General features: G+C 44.5%; 1 protein-coding gene across 1 annotated transcript; it reads right to left on the bottom strand.

Annotated features, from left to right (window-relative positions):
- Window positions 1-17,067: 17,067 nt before the first annotated feature.
- On the bottom strand, window positions 17,068-20,265 carry ADRB1 (adrenoceptor beta 1). The gene has a single exon (XM_066622006.1). The coding sequence runs from the start codon at window positions 20,082-20,084 to the stop codon at window positions 18,765-18,767; it is 1,320 nt and encodes a 439-aa protein (XP_066478103.1). The 5' UTR covers window positions 20,085-20,265; the 3' UTR covers window positions 17,068-18,764.
- Window positions 20,266-21,087: the final 822 nt, after the last annotated feature.

Here is a 21,087-nt window from a genome sequence, read left to right on the forward strand (position 1 = left end):
AAGACATTTGTCAATGGAGAAATAATGGTCATTATCACAATCTGCTGAGGTTCTTGTCCCAGAGAGCTCTAGCAGAAAACTCTTAGGGCAGCTTCATGCAAGCATGTTTTTTAAACATGGAAATGATCTCCATGCAAGAGAACTGAGAGCACCACCATTTGCAAAGTGAGGGCAAATGTTCAATGTGCCACAGGTACCTGGGTCAGAAAAATGATTTGCATAGTGGCTTCCTGACCCTTCTTGTGCAAGATAAACACTTACACACTCTGTGAATGACCATGTCTGCATTTTTTCATGGAGGTTATATCCCTGTAGGAAAAACGTTGTGTGTGAAGTGGTCCTACATGTTACATGGAATTAGTGTATTGGCTATTTTTGGATTGTTGCCCCCCCTCCCTATAATAGACTGCAGGGCACAGTGAAACCACAGTTGGGGAAGGAACCCTTAATACTTTGTCCACACTACAGTTCAAATCAGGACTGCCCATCCCTTGTGTGCTATTTCCAAACACTTCCCTACCCATCCTCACTGTGTTGGGGGGGGGGGGGTTTGCAGTGTCCTGCATGCTATTTTAAGGTACAAGGGAAAACAAAAGTGGCCAAAACATGTGTTACATTTAGACCTAAGGGAAGCTGGTTCCTTTCAAACAAAGAATAACAACTTTTTATAAACTTTTGGAATAGCTCTTTGTAGTAGAGACGCTGTTACTTCTAAGCTTCTTAAGTCCTATTCACTCCTGGTTTTACTAACTCTATTCTGTACTTTTCACTAAATTGTAATACTTGAAAAAGGTTTTTTTTTTTAAAAGCCACTGTTCCATCCATCAACTGATGGATAAGTTCCTTTCACACTGTCTATTAACATAATTTGTTTTGCTCATTTCTCCTAGAGAATACAGATGACTGCTTCCTGAGGGGTATCCTTACTGCAGCAAAACCAAGAGAGTTGCTGTAGGATCTTAGAGATGAACAAATGGATTTCAGCACAAAATTGCATGGACTGTAGTCTATGAAAGCTTATGCTGAAAGAAATGCGTTCGTCTAAGGTGCTACAAGACTCTGTTGTCCCAGATGACAGTGCTGCCAGACCATTCCAATCCAGCTTCCCATGCTGCCCTCCAATCTTTTGAAAGACCTGGCTTGTGTCAATTTCTCTGATTTTAAATGCAGTTGTAGCACCAGCCTGTCCAATATGGATGACAAAATGCTGTTGACCTATCTGGAAGTAGGAAGGTTCTCTTAGGCCCCAATCCTATCCCCTGCCATGTTATAGCATACAGCCACACCATGTTATAGTGGTGGGGACAATTGGACAGCCTGCAGGAGGTAAGTAAAAATATTTTTCACTTACCTCCTGGTTGGCTGCCCAATCAGCTATGGGTTTCTTCAGACATATGCCAGCCATTCTGGTGGCGTATATCCAAGGAGAAAAAAGGGGTGGGGAGGTTTTAAAAAGAGGGGGTAAGAGTCAGTGTGCATGACTCTCTTCCCTCCCCTGCCCTTGGTTCCTCTCTCAACACACCCCATTCCTCTGCCTCCTTACCCACGAACCATCCCCTGCACCAGCCTTCCTGTTCTGGTGCAGGCTGCTGGCCTTGGCAGCAGGTCTCCAATGCTGATACTGCTGTTTTATGGTGGCAGGTCAGAAATGGCTGCTGCTGAAGTGCTTTGCACATTGTCAGCAGCTGATCTACAACAGAAGGAGATTTTCCCACTGACATTCCAGCAATAGGATTAGGCAGTTACACTGCTCTCCTAGGCTCACTTACCTGTGAGTAAGCACCATTGAACCACAAGGGAACTTCCTTCTGAGTAAACATGCATAAGACATGCAAAAACATGCAAAGTTGGTAACATGGTTGATAATGACTGGCAGAGTTTCTTCTGATTTTAAAGTTGCTTCTGCACCTGCCGGCTACCATCCTTTTAATTAGTTGCTTTATACTCCCTATGGAGAAGCTCTTTAATTACTGATTTCCTCTTCCTGTTCATTAAGAAAGTTTTTATTTTGTCTTCACTAAGGTGCAAGTGTATTAAATAAAAAAATGAAAAATAAATGAGCATATGCTCAAGCAAAGAAGAGGAAACAAGTAATTAAGTGTCCATCAACAGGGAACAGGAAAAAAAAATACTAATTTAGGACTAAGTCAACAAAATGTGGTGGTTTGGTGTAAAAAACAGGAAACAACTAATTAAAAGGTTGGTTGTTGGAAGAAGATGTTTCTTTTAAATACGACAAATTAGAAGACATACAGCCCAACCTTATGGTTTGCCCTGCAATAGCATGCAGCCAAAACAGGTAGTTGTGCTGCATTCTATGATGTGGAGGCTGGGGGATAATATTTCCTATACCATCCCTGTTAGCCTCCAGATTGCCGGTGAGTCTCCTCAGACCTATGCCAGCTCTTTAGCAAGACCAAATCTGGCAGCTCGCTCCAGAGGGGATCACATCTGGTGCAAGTTGCTCTCACCAAATGCCACATAGTAAATACAAGCAACTGCACGTTCTGAGACGTAAGTGCATGACCGAAATTGCCCTGAGTGGTGGAAGAGTCGCTGCTTTGACATATTTAGAAACTTGTTGTGAAGATGTTAGAAGTTATTTTCTCTGACCTTGGCAGATACAAAGGTATTTCATTTGCTCAGAAGTAAATGTAAGACTGCATACGTGTTGGGAAAAAGAGGATGTTTATAACACAGTGGACCAGAAGTACGCAGCTCTGTGTACTTCCAGAGCAGAGTTCATAATGTCTTCCCAACACTAGTTCTGGCAGCAGCAGCACAGTTTATTATTAGGTTGTCAATTATACTTCTAATGGACTGTGGAACAGCAGTGACTCGGGGCCCAATCTTATCCAACTTTCCAGCATTGGTGCAACCGCAATGCAGCCCTGAGGTAAGGGAACAAATGTTCCCATACCTTGAAGAGGCCTCTGTGACTGCCTCCCCACCACAGGACGTGGTGCATGCCCCATTGGCACGGCTGTACCGGCACTGGAAAATTGGATAGGACTGGGCTCTCAGCAAGCTAAAGAGCCCACTGTAGAAAGGACCATGATTACTTTTACCCAGTGTATCTTTACAGGTATTTATCTAACTTTTCATAGCTTCCAGTGACAGGTACACAACTCATATCCCAAGGTTCCAGACCCCTGCTGGGATGTGGAGGAGTTACAATTCTCCACAATAGGTCTACCACCCATCCTCAGGGACTATGGTCTTCATTCTTTGTTGCCTTCCGTCATTGACTTCTTGTTGGAATGTCACAAGCTGTACCAGCAGGTGGAGGAGGAAAGTACACAGATGGAGAAATGTAAACCTGCTGTTCTGGCACACCTGTCCCCGTAAAAAACTTCTTGCAACCTTGCTAACTTGTCTCACTGCCCAGTTATTCAGCAAGGATGAAAAGCTTTTCCAAATATTTAGTCTTAAGTTTACTTTTGAGCAAATGAAACACCTTTCCCTGTTGAATCTGCCGTGGACAGAGAAAATAACTGCTTTTTCTCTTCTTTATAATGAATTTCTATATATGTCAAAACACTTATTCTTCCACCACTTAGGGCAATTCTGGACATGCACTTACCATGTCAGAATTTGCAGTTGCTTGTATTGCTGATAACATACCAAAGCATAAAAACAACAAAAAAGAAGCTTGCCTTGCCTTCTCCTCTTCTTAAAGTCAAACCCGTTCAGTGTTCTCACTTTTTCAGTTTACAGTTTTGCTTTTTAAAACCTCGCCTCTTCCATCTGTTTATAGCTGGTTTACTGAAAGCAAGATTGCAAGGCCGGCCCATCCCTGAGGCCAACTGCTGCAGTCATCTCAGACAGCAGGTCGGGGCACCCACCTCTGTCAACCTGCCTCCCTCCACTGCTCTTCCACTCCCTGGATTATAAAAGTAAGGACTGAGAGGAAGAGGAAATGTAGAAGGGAGGGCCGAGCTACACTGAAGTGTAGGAGAAGCAGAGGTATATCATTGGGTAAGGGGGGGAGTATTTGGCATGCCCCCTCAAGCAACAGGAGGTCTTTGACTGTCCACATATGACTGAATCTCCCAAATTTAATGTTACATTGAGAAGAAACTAGGAAGGAGGGGGCAGGTGATGGGGGGGCGGTTTGCTCTGAATTGATTGGAGTAACTATGCAGGAGGTGGGAGGTGGAAAGCAGGTTAACTCTTTCCCCATTTCACTTTCTGAAGCTAAGTTCTTTCCCAAAAGCTATGAGTACCTTACAAGACAGTGTTGAGATTCCTGTATTTGCACTGTATTTCTTGCAGGGGGACTCATTGCAGCTTGAGTAGAATGAATTTGACTTGGAAAACTGCATAGGGGGAAGGGCTACCCCCCACAGCACTGTTTCTCCAATCAAAATCAAAACTCCTGGGGTTGTTTTTAGGGGAAAGAAACAAGTCACTGGGAAATTCATTTGTTGGTCTTTTGCATCACATCTGCTTCAGCCTTAGAGAGAGTTCATAAGTTTGAGGGTCAGGATGATGGACAACTGTTATACTCAGATGAACATATAGGTCTATTAGTAGTTCTGATGTTGGTCTTGTTTTCTTGAAGGGCTGTCCTTCAGCTTTGGCAGCTTCGGTGATCAAAGTAGTTATATTTCCCTACTTCTATTAGGTTCACTCCTTTGGTGTTTGTTGGGCACCAAGGTTATTGAATTAGATGAGTGACTCTGCTGTTGTTACTGTGACTGTTTCCTTTGGAGGGCTAGACAGGGGAGATCTGTTTTAACAAAACCACATTGATTTCTTGTAGAAGGCAATCATAAGAACCCTGCTGTTGATTTTCAAAGAGCCACAAGAATATTTGCACAAAGGCAAGTGTACTTACTTCCTCCTTAGCCCTTTTAGATGTTGGCAGCCTCTGAATGCAAAGCAGTGAGGCGTGCAAACGGTCATTCTGCGGGAAGAAGACACTTAACACCATTTCAGCAGCACACATTATTATATTTCTGATACACTCAGACAGAAGAGACCAGCAACTAAAGCCTTTCTCACAGTGATCCCAGAGTAATAAGAGTGTGTGTGTGTGCGCGTGTGCGTGTGTGTGTGTGCGCGCGCGCGTGCGGGCACTGTGAGAATGAATGAATTTCACTTGTTGGTGTGGCTGTTTCAGGACTATTTTTAGCTGCCTAATCCTTCCAGCAGAACATGTCTTCTCCTTTCTGATTAGTACAAAGCTGGCTGCTAGTCAAATGATAATTACATCCCAACCCATCACCTACCACAGGCCAACAAACAAGATGAGAAGTTATTTTAACCATTGCCTACCAGCTCACATTTGTGTCAACGGTTTGGAATTGAACTATAGCTGTACTTTGGAGATACAAAGAACTATTCAGCTCCCAGTCATTCAGGGATTGTTCTGGCAAGGCCAACTACTTCTCTGACAGAAGACAAAGGTGGGGTACAGTGCTGGCATCCGGTTTCTAGAGACCTGGGGCAAACCCTGCACTGCCTTTCTCATGCTTATTGTTGGTAGTAGAGGACAGCTCCTTCTATCTGCTAGCCAATGGGAGCTTCCCTCAGAATCCTTGTTATGGCCTGTGGAAGACACTGTAGATAGAGCACAAGTCTCTCACCAACTTGTACCATCACTACCATGGGTACTGGTAGGGGAGGGGTCAGTCTGACTCTGTAGGCTCTCCAGTTGGCATGGGATCTTGACTGGTGCCCAGCCTGGGCACCATCAGATGCCTGCTGCTCATGGAGTTAACTGGCAACCTGACTCTTGAGTTCTTTAAGAATAAGCACTGGGTGGGTAAATGTTGGGCAAGTCTGTAGATTCAAGGAACTATGATGTTTCTTGGGTTGGATGCTTTGGAATGATAAACAAATTCCTTTCCCGGGATGTTTACCAATGTGGAATTGCCCCAGCATCATTATCAAAGCTCACCCAATGCTAATGAAGATTTGCATATTTTAGTGCCATTGAAGGCCCAATCCTGTAGAAGGGCCTGTACTGGCAGAATGCGAGTTTCACTGCTGCAAAATTGCGACTCCACCAAGATTGCACAATAAAAACTCAAGGCAGGATTTGTTTGTGTCTGCACAGTTCAGGGCTCTCATCCACGCAATTTGATATATTGCAAGAGAGAGGAAGCTAGCATATTCAATCAGATAGGAAATTACAATAAATTAGGGAAGGGTGCAGAACAAAGCAGGTTTTCACAGTTCATTCTGAAAAGTTATTAATAAATCAGCTACAGATAAGGCTCAAGGAAAGAACAGAAATACTAAAAAAGTTGGCCTTTGTATTTTGAAAATATAGGACAGCCGTTCCTGATGAAAAAGAAGCTTGAAACCCAAATATTGCCTGCTGCTGGAAATAAATGACTGATTGGACTGCATGCCATGGACAACACACAGGCCAGACTGCCAGAACTTCAGATCTCTGTGTGTGGCTTAGCTAAATGCCTTCTCTACTCACTCTGATGAGTTTTGCAGGTACTTGCCCTGTATCTTCTGTGAGTGGGAGACTAGTTAGGGGTGCAGTGCTCTTCTAGTGTTTCAGTGGTCTCTGGTCAGGAAATGCCCTGGAATCTGGCCTCATTGTGCTACCATCTGGAATAAAGCAATGCAATGTTTTCCAAGCCTCTTATCTAAACAGAAGTAACTTTTGGGAAAACTCAAAAACTGTGAGAAAGATGGTATGGGTGGACAAGACATGTGATAATTATGTTCCATTCCAAACAATGCTTTAGATTTCTCCCTTGGAAAGTTGTTTAATTTGCCCCATGTCTTTTTCCACAAAATGTGAATAGTAAATCACTACCACTAATTCATAGTTAGGAAGAACCAGTTCAGGGATGCCTGTCAGATGAGTGGATACTGTGCTTAATAAGCTCTTTAGAAGTCCCTAGTTTGACAAAGTCAATGAGGTACAGCTGGAGGGATTGGATATTGGTGGTCACTGAAATTCAATCCAATAGTATGACATCAGAATCCTAACTTTATGCATTGTGGCATTATGCAGACTGTATTTATTGTATGGGATATTTTCAGTATATGTCCTGCATCAGTGTAATGATTTGGGTTAGAACAGGGATGTCCAAAGTTTTTGGCAGGAGGGCCACATCGTCTCTCTGACACTGTGTCAGGGGCCGGGGAAGAAAATAATTAATTTACATTTAAAATTTGAATAAATTTACATAAGTTTACATAAATAAATATATTAAAGATGAACTTATATGAATGAATGAAAGTCTTGCAATAGCTCAAGGCCTATAAAAGGCCTTGCACAAAGCTAGGCTGGCCTTTCTTTTGCTGCTGCTACTGCATCACAGATGTGAAACAACAAGCAGTGGAGGGAGCCCTCATCCCACAGCTCATGCGAGAGGTCAAACAGTCACCCTCACACTGAGAGCAGTTGCGTCAGGCTAGTGTGGGCTCCAACAAATCTCTGGAGGGCCAGAGGCTCATTGGAGACTGGGGACTCCCTGAGGGCCGCACTGAGAGGCCTTGAGGGCCGCAAGTGGCCCCTGGGCCAGGGTTTGGGCACCCCTGGGTTAGAATCATAGGTTTGCAGAACTGGGGTCTGCAATTAACTCCACTCAGACACATGGGAACTATTTTTATTTTTTTATCATATATGTTGACCTTTCTCCTTTCAAGCTTGTTTTTTCAATCCTGTATCTTTCTCTCTCTGTCTTCCTTTTCCCTCTTAAAAATCAAAAAAATGGTTGGCAACCTTCAGTCTCGAAAGACTATGGTATAAGCCTACAGCACCTGGTATTCGCAGGTGATCTCCCATCCAAGTACTAACCAGGCCTGACCCTGCTTAGCTTCCGAGATCAGACAAGATCAGGCTTCTCGAGAAAACTGTGATGGTGCCACTGTAGTATGACCCACCTTAGGGCAGAATGTGATCCATTTGTGAGCTCCTCTCCATCATTTGAAGACCACAGAACTCAATAATTTTTGACAGGCTTCCAATTGTAAATGTTTCATAAGCTTCAAGCATATAGTACACCTGATGAGTACTGTATATTCAAAGTAGATTTTAAATGTGCTTTCTGGACATGATTAGCACTCAGAAGGTATATGCTAAATGTAACGGGGGGGGGGGTATGATAAGCATTTTAAGTAAGTCCCGAAGTACCTATAAATAGGATAGCCAATGACAGTAGGCCAAGAGATATGGGAGATAAAGGGGGAAAAATTATGTTGAAAATCAGGAGGCAATTCCTAAGCAGTAAAACAAATTCACAAAGCACAGTGTAGAGGTCAGATTGTTAGATTTTCTTACAAAAAGGAAAAAAAAAGATACATTATCAACTCTCCTTCAGCGAATGGAAATGGACAGGATGACCTATTAAGGTCAATATGTCTGCAATATGTCTGCTGCTCCCATCGTAAGTTGTGATTCATGTCTTTGTTCCGTCTCCCCTCCGGTTTCACAAACTTTTCAGCACCAGCATGCCTGATATTTGTGCTCTTTCGACTACAGCTCCTATTGCTAATCCATGTCTGGTTTGCTTCAAAGAAATATCCATCATGTATGTTTGGACTCTCTGCTTGCACTACCTCAGCTGTCCTGTAAGTCTTCCCTCAGTATGCTTTTTCAGTCTTTAAGAACACGCTGTACTGGGAGAATAATCCAGAACAGAGCTCTTGCCAATAGTCTTCCCATTTCCTTCTGTACACATGGGCACCATATGTCTTACAAAATCTATATGTTCATCACTGCACTGTTCTTGCTAATAAAATGCTAAATGGAAGCAGAAGCAGCACTGCATGCATTGCAGCAATTTTATTTTTATTAAGTTGTAACAATTTAAAACCGTAAATCCTTACTCTGACCACAGCAAGTCTTGTCTCATGACTACAGAACAGAGGCTGTAAACTTATGCGCATTTCCCTGGGAGGAAGCTTCACTGAAGACTGGAGGGCTTAGTTCAAAGTAAGCATGCACAGGATTGGAAAGCAAGTTCTCTAAAAAGCAACACTTCCAGTTTCAGTGGCTTGTGGATTGCAATGTTGAGGTGCAATCCTTGGATAGTTTAAGATATTTGTGACCTCAGGAGCATGACTCCAATAACTCTGGTGCTTAGCATTTATATAGCACTTTCTGAGTGTGCATTATTTGATGTTGCCCTTATAAAAACCCATTAAAGTAACTCTGCAATCCTTTGCACACTTACCTGGGAGTAAGTCCCATTGAATTAAATGGGGCTTACTTCTGAGTAGACATGCATAGGCTTGCACTGTAAATATTATAATCCTATATTGCAGCTGAGGCTGAGGGCCCCATCCTATCCAATGTTCCAGCACTGGTGCAGCCGCAATGCAGCCCCAAGGTAATGGAACAAATGTTCCCATACCTTAAGGGGGGCCTCTGTGACTACTGCTCCACCACAAGATGCAGTGCATGCCCCTTTGGCACAGTTGCACTGGCACCGGAAAACTGGATAGAATTGGGCCCTGCAGGGCCTCTAAGAGGAATTTTATCGGGGGGGGGGGGGTACAAAGTTTCTATTGGGCCCCTTTCTTTCTCTATTGGATCATAATTTCATACAATCATTGGATCATAATTTCTACAAATTACGATATATAAAATTGGCTTGTCTAAGGGCCCAATCCTATCCAATTTTCCAGTGCCAGTGCAGCCGTGCCAGTAGGGCACGCACTGAATCCTGTGGTGGGGAGACAGGCACAGAGGCCTCCTCAAGGTCAGAGAGCATTTGTTCCCTCACCTTGGGGCTGCATTGCATCTGCACCAGTGCTGGAAAGTTGGATAGATTGAGCCCTAAGACCACCTAGTGAATTCATAAAGCAGAGGCGAGATTCAAACTGGAGAAGTCCTGATGGTCTTGGTCTTCTAGCCACAGTGCCACACCATCCCTTAAAATTCTCTAGATTAGGTTAATCTGTTTTAGGGCACAATCCTAACTAGGTCTACTCAGAAGTAAGTTCTATTTTGTTCAATGGGGCTTATTCTCAGGAAAGTGTGGTTAGGATTGCAGCCTTAACTGGTAGTATTTGAATATCTATACTGAAGTAGTTCCATACAAAAACAATATGTGTAAGGGCTACTTCTGATGGATAATATTTTTCTCATAGGGGTGAATAGGAATTATGGAGAAATGCACATGGTCAGAGGCCTGTTTGCTCCTAATGTGATGATGGGCAAGTGCATGCATGGTATCACTTGAACCAGTGTGCTATGTTGCACTGGAATGGGAAATGTGAAATTTTCAGGAAAGGTCCATGAACGAGAACTGGTAGGAATCTAGCACCTTGTTTATGGGCATTTCCTAAAAGGATCCACTTGGATATTTTATTCAGTGCAACATCTTCCATGCGCACTCCTGCACAGGAATTCATCATCATCATCACGTTATAATAATTTTTCTAATAAATAAATAGATTTGTATAATTCTGATTTATTTTTGTCAAGTTCAATATTTTAAAGTTTTGTTTTCCTGTTTCCCTCATCATCCTTCACCCCAACCCTTTCCTATTTTTTGGTCTTTCATAACATTCTGATCTACAATTATACATTAATGTTAGCTAGCCTGAGACCCCAGGTAAAATTCAAATCAAAATTTAAAATTAAATATGCAGTCAAAACACTTCAGATATATTCTCTCAGCAACCTGCTCAACAATCTTGTATGGTAAGATGGTTTCATTATTATCTCCTTAATTCAGTTTAGGAGTATTGAGCCTAAGAAAGAATCATGGTAAATTCATGGCCATCAGAGTTGAAGAAAGAACTTCCCAGCGGAGTTCTTAACCATCACTTCACTGTGCTGGCTTGTCAGAGAATCAATGCCAGCAACAACTGCTGTGCTGGAGTGATCATCTGCACCAACTCAGGATGATGCCAATGTATCACCTATTACATCCACACTGTAGTTTTCCACCCATTCCTAAGCATTTATTTGCCAGTGCAGTGACTCATAGCATTGGGTCATAAAAATGCTATGAGGATCATATTCAGGTCCTTCCAAAAATGTCAGCATTTTTATATCAAACAGCAAACATGTTTCTTAACAGTGTCTTATTTCATAGAGCAATTTGTGAAATCCAGTTAGACAGAGGCCAGATGTATCTCTGGCCAGATGGACAGCTGCATAAAAACATCAGTGCCTTAGGTATAATTCTCCAATAATATGGTCAAGGAAGTACCAGTCAGCTGAGCAGGGAGCAGGTTTAAGTCTCTTCTCCACGTTCCACCTTGGCCAAAAAGCTGATCAGTGTAATTGCCACTAATCTGAAATGCTGTGCATGTGCACTATTGAACCCAGGGTATTATGTTTACTAGGGCCGCAGCTTTCAATCAACTAATATGTTAAAATATTTGCTTGATTAGAAAAATAGCCCTGATTGACTGCAGATTTGTTAAAAAGATTATTTTAATACATATAAAGCCATTGTGGCACACCCAGGAGTCATTATCTCATAAGAATTCCCTCATGCTCACATGTGTAAGAGAGCTCTATCACACACAAGGGAACACCTCTCCCAAGGTGATGCCTTCTGTAGCATCTGTGCATCATCTAAAAACAAATAATTACTTTTCCCCCAGGACACTTGTTGTATAATGTCTGCAGACTGAATTGATTAGTTAATCAATGAAAACTTGAGTCATTTGATTAATTGCCTAAGATTTTGTTAACAGAGTAACAGCTCTAATATTTATATTGGTAATTGGGGAGCTACTTCTACCATCCTTGCTATTAGATTTACTTCAGGGAGTTGCAGAATGACAGAATGGAGGAACCTTTGTAGTTAAACAATTTTCCACTATGCCGTAAGACAGAAAGACACATATTTTACTTCAATGACAACCGACCTAGCTTCACCGTTCTGTGTGTCTTATATGGGGGATCTTGTTTGCTCCTGGTAGGAGGGAAAACATTAACTGCAGACAAATAAATCAACAGGAGAATGCAAACTGTTGTCTTCATTTCAAAGAATCACAGCAAAAACTTCTGTGTACCTTGATGTAGCTTGGCCTTGCATATGAAGTAGTTTCCTTTGTTTTCCGCCTTCTTTATGTTAAGCAGACAATATAAAACTATATTGTAGTAAAAGCCCTGTGATATTATATTGATTTTGAAAAGAGATAAATTTGTGCCCTGAAGGATTGTTTTTTTACTATGCATTACTGTACCTCTGGGGTGCACTTTTTCTTTTCTTTTCAAGACCACAAATAGAGTCACAGAAAAGTAGGAGCTGAAAGAAACATGAAGGTCATCCAGTTGAACCCTCTCTCTGCATTCTGGCAGAACGCTCCATACTCTGCATTCCTATTAACATGCTGAGGACAGGCTCAGAGCCAATCCATGTGTAATGGGCCAGCAGCTCTACCTCAAACTGGAGAATTGCTTATTGGAAAGTACTCCCATGCCAAAAAGCCTCTGCACGTGGACAATGTTTGTGTCAAGGAGAGGGCTAGGCTATAAACCACTTCCCTGACATGCACTTCCCATGCAGGAACGCTTTGGTTTGAACATCCTTGCCAACAAGCTTTCCCTCGTATGCATTCCATGACGGTACTCGAGGGCTGAACTGTGTATCCTCCTTGCACATTTGAACTGGCTCTTCAGGAAAATGGATTATTACAGTAAGAAGCAGCAAGAAGCACAATAGGACAGGTGACATAGGTGACAGTAGGACCAGAAACCTTTTACATAAAGCATCTTCAGGTCTGCTTAGGCAGGCACACTATGTACAACGTCACAGAGACTTCAAGTTTTTTGTGCTCACTCAGGCACAATATTTTAGAAAACTATTTCGCCTATGGAAATGTATGTTCACAGACACTCACAGGCCTCTCCGAATTCACCAGGCCTGAGTGGATTATAGCATGCGTCCATAATAAAATGAATCTTTATGAGTGAGCAATACAAAATTACTCTGACTGGATTGAGTTGACTGCCAGAGTTGATACTTTCAAAATGTGGAGCAGGGGAGCTGGTTTTTGCTTCCTTTGTCTAACAATCCTGTGTCTAACAGTCCTGTGATTTGACACTATCCTCCACCTTTCACAGGTTGACCAGAGTCTGCAAAACAAAAGGGAAAAAAACCCCTCCTCCTAAAGTTCATCTTTAGATTTGGGAGTACTTACTAAAATTTCCCCTCCCCTGCCATCTTTTGATTACCACCTGCCTGGTAAAAAATAAAGCTGTTTAATACTTTGTTAATACAAAGTACTTTGTTACTTCTAAATAAAGCACCATTTTATACAGTGGATTTTTCACCTAACGGACTAAGGGCCCAATCTGATCCTACTTTCCAATGCTGATGCAGCCATGCCAATGGGGCATGTGCTGCATCTGCAGTAAATGGGGACAGACATGGAGGCCTCCTCAAGGTAAGGGGTCCTCAGGGGCTGCATTATGGCAGCATTGGTGCTGGAACTGGATGGATAGGACTGGGTTCTAATGTGATCCTCTACAACAATGCCAAATGAAAAGTTTTGCTTTAGTAAAATTCTGTCCTGCAAGCACCTTGCGCAACTCAGTAAGTTCACTAACATGCAATATTTGTATCTAGGACTGGACGTACCTGACCCAGGGTTGACCTGCCCAGCAGGCACAGGGCTGGGTGCAGGCTGGTAGAGGCTAGAAAGGCCTCAATGGGCATGTGCAGGCTGTAAGCAAGGTGTGGCAAGTGTCCACAAGAACTTTCTCGCCTCACAGGTGAGGAAACTGAGGACCCAGAAGGCAACCAGGTGGGCAGAACCATTACTGTGGGATGGACCAGCTGAGGCCATAGCAATACAAAGAAAGGGCCAGGGATGAAAAAGGACTGCCTGAGGGTCAGAGTAGCAGCAAGGGAGGCTCCAGAACTCTGGGCAAGGCCTTGACATAGAGCAGGGGTGTCCATAGTTTTTGGCAGGAGGGCCACATTGTCTCTCTGACACTGTGTCGGGGGCAGGGGGAAAAAAGAATTAATTTACATTTCAAATTTGAATACATTTACATACGTTTACATAAATGAATATATATTAAAGATGAACTTAAGAATGAAGGTCTTGCAATAGCTCAAGGCTATAAAAGGCCTTGCACAAAGCAAGACCAGCCTTTCCTTTGCTGCTGCTACTTTATCACAGACATGAAACAGCAAGCAGTGGAGGGAGCCCTCATCCCACAGCTCACTGAGAGGTCAAACAGTTGCCCTCACACTGAGAGCAGTTGCGTCAGGCCAGTGTAGGCTCCAACAAATCACCGGAGGGCCAGAGGGTCATTGGAGACTGGGATCTCCCTGAGGGCCGCATTGAGAGGCCTCGAGGGCCACAAGTGGCCCCAGGGCCAGGGTTTGGGCACCCCTGACATAGAGGATTATGATGTAGTACCCCCTCCCTCCTCTGTGGGCTGAAGAGGAGGACAGCCCCAAGGAGACAAGCCAGGTGGGCATGGTCTTGGAGGCCTTACCTAGACTGTGGCCCCTAGGAGTGGCAATCCTGGTGATGGACAGGAGCCCAAGGTCTTTCCTTTCTACCCTGACAATTTAATAATAATTACTAACGATATGTATTCTCAGATTATAAGGGAAAGACATTGTACATGCACTAAACAAAATCTCTTCTTTATTTTTATGTCACCTCCTCTGAGGTTGTAGGCAGATACTCTTAATTTATGCATCCAGTACTACTTTATATGCATGGTGCTTCTTGCTATGCAAACAAGCACATGAAACAACCGGCTATCTCCAATTATACATCTACAGATATCACACCAGCACAAAGGCATCCTCATATCTGCATTTTGGTGGGGTGGTCTCCAAAAGCCCAACAAGTGCCCCTGGACTATATTGCACATGCATGTGTTTGCATAACGGGGAGCATCATGCATTCTAAAATTCCATAGACTTTGGTGCATGTGCCTCCAGTCTGAGTTTTGGCTCAGAAGACAAATTCCAGGGCTAAGCATTGATACACATCAAGCCCTGTCCAAGGTATTCTGTCACAACTGTTGCTAAATCTTGTGTGTGAGGGTGAGTAAAGATACTACAGTTGACACAGGCGTGCCACAGAAAACTGTTTCTGCATAGCAAGTCAACCATGCCCTTACTCTTAATTTCAGAACTCCTTTGCAGCATGGATTGCTGCCCTCATGTTGGAAATCTCCACACACCCCATGCATCCCAGCCCTAAGTCTGCCAGAAGGAAGGCATAAATGAAACTCCTTAAGAGATATTGCTGCATAGCAGCGAAAACATCTTGACAAAGCTTCACTGTTACCACAGTAAAATTCACTCAATACCACCGGGCTATTTCCCCTGCTCCACATCCCCAAAATTAATAGCAACACATTTCATCATTGCAGAGGGGAAAGCACTGCTGTAACATGGTGACAGTGCACAAAGAGGCATGACACACAAGCTATTGTTACCCCATAAGATAGATATAATATCACTTGCATACTAATATCACTTGCATACCCAGTACAGTCTGGTCCTCTTACAAAAGAAATTCCTGCCAGAGGAAGGCTCCTTGTGGAAAGAACAGAATGAAAGTACAGTACATAAATAGAAAATAGAGTTATAGCGTGATCTCTTAGAGGAGATGGCTGATATAAGCACAAGCCTTGAATTTGTGGCAAATGAAAATACTGAAAATTTTTCATCTGGTCAAAGCAGGGCTCTGCACAATTCATTTTTATCCACAGCATTTATCCTAACTCTTCTGAACGTTCACTTGTCAGACAACCTGTTTGACAACAGACCTCAATCAAAGCCCAACACAAATTGTAGTTTGCTGAGAGGCACAACCACTTCCTTTGACTTCAACAGGACTGACAGATTGCGGCAATCTAATTACAAGCCTGCAGGGCTGGAAGGAACCTCCAAAGGCATCTAGTCCATCTCCTTGCACTCAGTATTGATCTTCCACATCCCAAATAGATTAGTCCAGGCCATGGATTGAAGATCACATCTAGCTGATAATGGGGTTATTTGTTTTCCTCCTGGCAGAGGTCTCCCCCCCCCCCCCATGTATTGAAGGACAGCATTTTAGGCAGAAATCTAATGGATGAAGTTTCCCAACTGCCAAAATTTCACTTGTTGAATTTCTGCTTCTCGTGCTGCTGTTAATCGCACAGGAATCCTTCCAGATAAAGGTGGCAACCCTAGGTGATAAGATGCTTTGAGGAGGAAAATTAAATAACCAAAATAATTGATTAAGACCTGGTGGGGGGGGGGGGGAATCAAATTGCTGAGTAAGCCCAGTGGCCACAGTCCTGTGAATATTTTTGTTAACTACATAGTGAATGTAGCCTGAAGTTCTGCTTACAATGGTTACAAGTTTCTTCCTCTCATTGTTTCATATCATCATGAGATTACAGATTAAACAACACTTTCTAATTATGATCAATTTCTATAAAATACTGCTGGCATTAAGCCAGGGACACACTAAGGATCTCCATACAGGTCTCGGTGGGTGGTCCCTTTTAACTAAATTATACTCTGTAATACATGATCAGTCATCAGTGATCAGATAGCGAATGGGTCATTTTCGAATGGAATTCTCTCTCTTTAAGAATACTATTCCCACAAAGGTTCATTAGTACGAAGTAGCAGCTGTAAGAGTGGAAACTGTTATTCTGGGTTAATAGGTGAGTAGCCTGACTGCAACAGGGGTCCAAGGAGACTAAACACGTGTAAGAAATGCATGACTATTGCATTCCAATACACAGCTGAGCTTTCCTGCAAAGGCTGCAATTCTCAAAGGCAGTGAAATGCAATTAATTCAGCAACTGTCAGTATTGGGTCTCTGGCTACCTGGTCTCAGATTCTGCCTCAGTAGATCGAACAGATGATAAGAACTGTCAATCCAAGAAAAGTAGCTAATGTATTTATAGCCAGGTTGGAAACAACTTGCCTTTGGCCCTGGAATTTCAAGGGAAGTCAGCAGCCTTCAGTTGAACAGGAATGCTACCTTATTTGGTGCAGCAAGCACATTTTTTCTTAAGTTAATTGTGTCAGGAAAAGTCATTAAGTTGAACTGTATTGGTAACACGATCCACATTTTTAGCAAAACAGACTCTGCTTTTTCCATCAAAGCTGGCTATTGTTTCTTTACCTAGAGAGACACACTGTAAGTAGGTTTGCTTGTGCTGCAGTGGTATTTATTGCACATAGACCGATGACTTATACAGTAGTAAACTGCACCAGAGTATATAAATACATTAGAAAATGCATACACATGTGCAGGCACCCACACTCACGACACACACACAAAAATGTGGGGGGAAAATGGGGAATGACAACGAAGTGCTAATGTTATGAGCAGATTCACACGGGCTCCTAGGCATAAAAAGATTTAACTAATGGAAAAACTCTGAGAACAGATTCATTTATCGAATGAATGCACTTACAGTACCTTAATTAAATAATATAAAAAGGATTTTTTAAAAAAACCAAAATGGCAATATATCAGATGGCAACAGAAATCAGCCTGGGTTTGATGTTTTGTCAAGCTCTGCTTTGTTTTCCAGTGGAGTTGCGAGTGTGTGTGTCTTGTGTGTGTGCACGCACGTGGAACAAACTTTACAACTGATAACACTGTGCAAAAGAGCCCCCCACCCCCATCTCATTCCTGTCAAATGTGCAGTAACATTCCTGGTGCTCCATCCTAGCCAATATTCCCTGCTCATCTTTCAATGTGAACAAACTAGTCTACGGAGGATTGATGCTCCTGCCTCTATTAAAAACAACCCTAACTAACGATACATAAATAAGCTGTTTAATATAAACACATTTTCCCCTGTACAATATGCACAGTTTGAGGTAGATGTCTCTTAGCCTGATTGCTGTCGTCTCATAGGACAAGAAAAATGCACACACATCCTTCCCCCGCAATAAAACAAAAACAAAAATAGACAGTGGGACGAAAGGATCAAAACCAGGAGAGATTTGTTCAAAAGACAAGCATGGCCATTTTCAATATTACCGGTTTACTCTTTCCTCCTAGGAAGGAAAATGTGGCCATTATAAAGGCTGCAAGCTCGTGCTCCCTTACATGGGACAGAGCAAGTTCCACTGAACTCACTGACTTCTGACTGAACATACAGAGGACTAGGCTGCATGGTAAAACTCAGAATATGTTTCCCAATGGCTTATAAAAGAGAGACTTTTGCGCAAGGTTTGCAAAAGTGTTAAGTGCCTGAAATCTCCACTGACTTCAGTGAAGATAGATGGGTGACCAGCACTTCTTCAAAACAAAACAGGCTACTTTTTCTGCTACTGAATCTCCTGGGATTTGTCACAACTACATAAAAAGGTGATCTCCAGCTCTGAAGTCAAACCCATCAAGGGCTTGATCCCGTTTCCTTCAAAATCAGGGGAGGAAATCCTCGTCTTCCCCCCCCCCCCCACTTTCAGGCTGAGCGCCTGTCACAAGTTCAGCTCTTCCTGAAACATGACTTTTGCAAAACTCCTTCAAACTGATTTTCTCTTCCTTCCCAACTTACCAACACCTACCTCCCCTGGGTAAATACCACTAATAATCCCAATGGCCCACATGGATTGTAATCTCTTTTGTTCAATGGTCAGTTGCTCTCTGTTTGCTTTAGATCCTGATGAGTCAGAAGAGGTATGCTGCATACAGGTTCACCACCTTTTCACCTTGAGTAAATAAAATCCTCTCCCCGTTGAGACAGGTCAGTTTGCTGTCTTGCACTTAGCTGGTTTCCCACTGGATATAGCTTTTTTCCTGCCTGCTTTTTGGGGAGCTCCCTTTCTTTATCTGTAATATTCAATACGCCCTCCCACTGCTTTGATACTCCCCACCAACATATACCTTTATACCTTGGATTCTGAATAGGAGGTTTTACTGTTCCTTTCCTCTAAGCTGGATTCACTTCCATTCTGTGCACCACCATTGCAATCAGACCACATACCACCTATGGTGCACTGAGGAGTACTTCCTAGCGTACTGATGAAACCCCCAGGGTACTGAGAGAACTCCCCAATACTGGCATGCAGCCGGCGGTCTGCTTTCCTCAGGCAGCATAACATCCTCTTGAAGGCCTTGCGGAAATCAGGGCTCCTGCAGTAGATGATGGGGTTGAAGGCAGAGTTGGCATAGCCCAACCAGTTGAAGAAGACAAAGAGCTGGTCCGGGACCAGACCTCTGTTAAAGACCTTGACCACGTTCACCAAAAAAAAGGGCAACCAGCAGAGAGTAAAGACACCCATGATGATGCCCAACGTCTTGAGGGCCTTCTGCTCCCTTACTGCTAGAATTCGGGAATTCTTCCTTCTGTTGACTTGGCCATTACCCAAGATGGGCAACTGCTGTTGAGCTGGCTGTGGATGTTGCTGGTGGTGGTTGTTGTGGAACCGGCCCTCGCACTTGTCGATTTTCTTCATTTGCTCCTTTGCCTCTCTGTAGACCCTTATGTAGACAAAAATCATGACAAAGAGGGGTATGTAGAAGGAGATAATAGAGGAGGTGATGGCATAAGCCCTGTTGGTGACAAAATCACAGCAGCCAGGGTTCTCGTAACATTTCCGGGCCTCGTGGCTGTCATCCCTCCACCAGCGCATCATGATGGGCAAGAAGGACACCAAGGCGGAAATTGCCCAGACAATGCAGACAATGCTCTTTGCGCGTCTCTTAGTCATGAGGCTCTGGTAGCGGAAAGGAGACGTGATGGCCAGGTAGCGGTCGATGGCAATGACGCACAGAGTCTCGATGCTGGCCGTCACACACAGGACGTCCACTGATGTCCAGCACTCGCACAAGAAGGAACCCCACAACCACCTGTCCTTCACCACCAGAGTGGCACCAAAGGGCACCACCACGGAGCCCATCACCAAGTCGGCACAGGCCAGGGAGGTGATGAAGACGTTGGTGAGCGTCTGCAGCCGCTGGGTCCGCCCGATGGCCGCGATCACCAGGCCGTTGCCCACCACGATGAGCATCACCATCAGGGACATCAGGACGCTCATGCCCACCACCCACTGCTGGGACAAGGAGATCTCCCTGCTGCTGCCAGGAGGGTAGGACACGGTGGAGGCGTTGCTGCTGCCGCTGCTGCTGCTGCTGGGACTGGCAGGGGACGTGGAGTTGGATCTGTTGTGAGGGCTGTAATCCAGGGAGATCCACCCATCTCCCATGGCTGTCCGGTGAGGGCAGAAGGGTCAGCTTAGGGCAGCCGGGCTGGAGGCATGAAGGCGACGCGGATCTCCCTTCTGTCCAGCACCGGAGGAGCGCAGAGCGACTCTCCGCTGCGGCTGCCAGCGCCGGCACTTGCTCGGAGGCTCCAGCATGTTTGCGAGCGCTCTCTGGCGGGCTTGTGCGCCCAGGACGCCTCCCCGAGCCTTGACGTCAGGCCCCCTCGGCGGCCAATGGGAGCGGCGGCCGGTGCGCCGCTCGCCCGGGAGCAGGAGAGGGACTGGGCGGCTGGCGGCGCGCCGGAGAGGCGGCCCGAGCACGCCTGCTCAGCAGTCAGCCCCGCTGAGTCCCAGGGGGCCACTCCCAGGAAAGTGTGCAGAGCATCGCCTGCTGAAAGTCTGTTCCCTGGCAGGTTCTTTGGCTGGGGGGCTTCTGTCCAACGCCGCCCCCTCCACCGAGGCCGTCAGAGCGTGTTGGGAAGAAGCCCCAAGAGGCCGTTTTCGCTTTCGCGAAACCCCATGGCTAAGAGCGGTGGCGCAGCTAGAGCGGGTGCAAAGCACTCAGTTTTGCAGGGAGCCCCTCCCGCTTTGCACCCACCTCCCGGAATGGCTCCGAAAGGAGGCGGGAGGGGCCCCTTGCACGCCGCGGTGAGGCTCCCTGCAAAACTGAGTGCTTTGCACCCCCTCTAGCTACGCCGCTGGTTAAGAGACTGTCTTTTGGGGAGGGGGGTGTAGGGTGATCAGATCCAATGGAGGACAGGGTGCCTATACCTTTAACCACTGTACAGAAGGGGGAATCTGGGCAGGTGCAGCTCAGCATGGGAGGGTTTAAAGCTGCACCTGCCCAAATTCCCATCTATACAATGCCTAAGTGGAGGACAGAGTATAGGCACTCTGTCCTCCATTGTATCTGGTGGTCAGCTTGTGAGTGAGAGATCTGAGCTTTGGGGAGTGGGATAGAGTCATTTCCCCTTCCCCAGCACGCTGTGGCTCCAATCCTCAACAC

This window comes from Tiliqua scincoides, chromosome 3 (genome assembly GCF_035046505.1).
Source record: "Tiliqua scincoides isolate rTilSci1 chromosome 3, rTilSci1.hap2, whole genome shotgun sequence".
Classification (NCBI taxonomy): domain Eukaryota; kingdom Metazoa; phylum Chordata; class Lepidosauria; order Squamata; family Scincidae; genus Tiliqua; species Tiliqua scincoides.

Excerpts from the sequence above, each read along its gene's own strand:
- ADRB1 (XM_066622006.1), bottom strand. The coding sequence starts at position 20,084 with ATGGGAGATGGGTGGATCTCCCTGGATTACAGCCCTCACAACAGATCC.